The sequence below is a fragment of the Cokeromyces recurvatus genome (assembly GCF_025118155.1).
Source record: "Cokeromyces recurvatus strain NRRL 2243 chromosome Unknown BX663scaffold_71, whole genome shotgun sequence".
NCBI classification, from domain to species: Eukaryota; Fungi; Mucoromycota; class Mucoromycetes; order Mucorales; family Mucoraceae; genus Cokeromyces; species Cokeromyces recurvatus.
In genome coordinates, this window is record NW_026251457.1 from 2,999 (window position 1) to 4,559 (window position 1,561).

The following is a 1,561-nucleotide window of genomic DNA, read 5'->3' on the forward strand; positions in this document are numbered from 1 at the left end:
GTATAGCGTCTATAAAAACAGCATATAAAATTACCAAAATCATATATTTGTAAGCGATCATTTGTCTTTCTAACTCTAACAATAACCAATAAACTTTATTTAGAAAAAAAAGCGCTAAACTAATCAAAATGCTAATACTTAGCCTACTACCTCCATAGAAATAGTAATTGTCCAGATATGACCACGAGGAGGTGATTAGCAATTCATATCCAAAATGTTTACCACGAAAGTAAACCTAATGCCACCCACGAAAGATGACCAAAGAAATAAAAAAATGTACCATGAAAGAAAAAAAATGCTAGGTCACTATAAACAAAATTAATTTAATTACGTCATCACTTACTTTGAGTTACAATCTTGTGAAATAGCAAGAACAAAAACTACATTAGTTTTTTTTTGTTTTCCCACAGATTTCTTTCATGTGCGAGACGTGTGGTAACAGAAAATGCCACGTTCAACTTTGTGGTGATAGCATAAGGGACATGAAAAGTGAACGATTAAAACAAATTCTGAAAGAATGTTCTATTGTTAAGCCCCTACATGTTATCAAAACGGAGCAAAAAAAGTAAGCAAACTATCACAACATTCGACTAAGATTTAACTTTTGGTAGTAGCTTTGCGCTCATTCATTTCGAATCTGAACTTGATGCTTCGACTTTTTACTATGTTTATTGTATTCAGAAAAAGCTTATATGCAACAGACTTGAAGGAATAGGAGTAAACCCAAGTCTATTAGATAACAAACCTATTAATTATGCAAGGCTTCACTATTTACTATTAAGTGAAATTAAAGTACACTTAACAGGATGCTATTGCAAATAACCCCGTCGGAGTTTCAATTTTCCAATTTCCTTTTTTGGAAATTGACTACGCACACCACATTTGTATGTTATATGGCGGAAGACTAAAAAATAATAAATGTTAAAATGTATAAGTGGCTAGTAATCGCGTTCTCAATCTGCTGGAGCAAGTTCGAATCCTTTTTGCCTCAATTTTTTGTCCCCTTAATATATTAGTTTTTTTTCATAAATGCCTATATAAATGTGGGGAGTTGTTTTTATTTAACAGTTTTAGGTAATTTTATTATTTTTTTTCTTCTCTTTTTGGTTTTTTTGTATTGATTGCTTATTCTGTCGGGTTCTACGGTTCTTAATTTTATTATATTTATATGACGTTTGAAATGTTATGATAATATTTGGGGAGGTGTGCCAAGTGTGTAAAAAAAGTTAGCTTTGCCTGTGTAAGCGAGAATTCTGCTTGTCTAAGTTTATTAGTGAAAGACGGTTTGTATTTTACTAGTAAAATATAATAAAATAGAGATAAAATATAATTAATAAAATAAAACAAAAAAATGAGATAGATAAAGCACATTAAAACCTATTAATAAATTCTAGCAAGGTAAACATAAGTTAGAAAAGTGTATTAAACTGAATTACACAAAATAAAGGTTAATAAGTTAAGCATATTTAAAACTTTTGTAAGATGATGAGTAATAATAAGATAAGATAAAAATATAACAATTTGTATTTGATAATATAATTATAGAACTAGAATAATTATT

The 1,561-nt window shown here is 29.0% G+C and overlaps 1 protein-coding gene across 1 annotated transcript; it reads left to right on the forward strand.

The window, feature by feature from the left end:
* Positions 1 to 214: 214 nt before the first annotated feature.
* BX663DRAFT_490885 (uncharacterized protein) lies at positions 215 to 822 on the forward strand (the record flags this gene model as incomplete). Its single annotated transcript, XM_051524979.1, has 3 exons — positions 215 to 229; positions 411 to 565; positions 615 to 822. 3 exons carry the CDS (start codon positions 215 to 217, stop codon positions 820 to 822), a joined length of 378 nt encoding a protein of 125 aa, XP_051377427.1.
* Between the last annotated feature and the right edge of the window lie 739 nt (positions 823 to 1,561).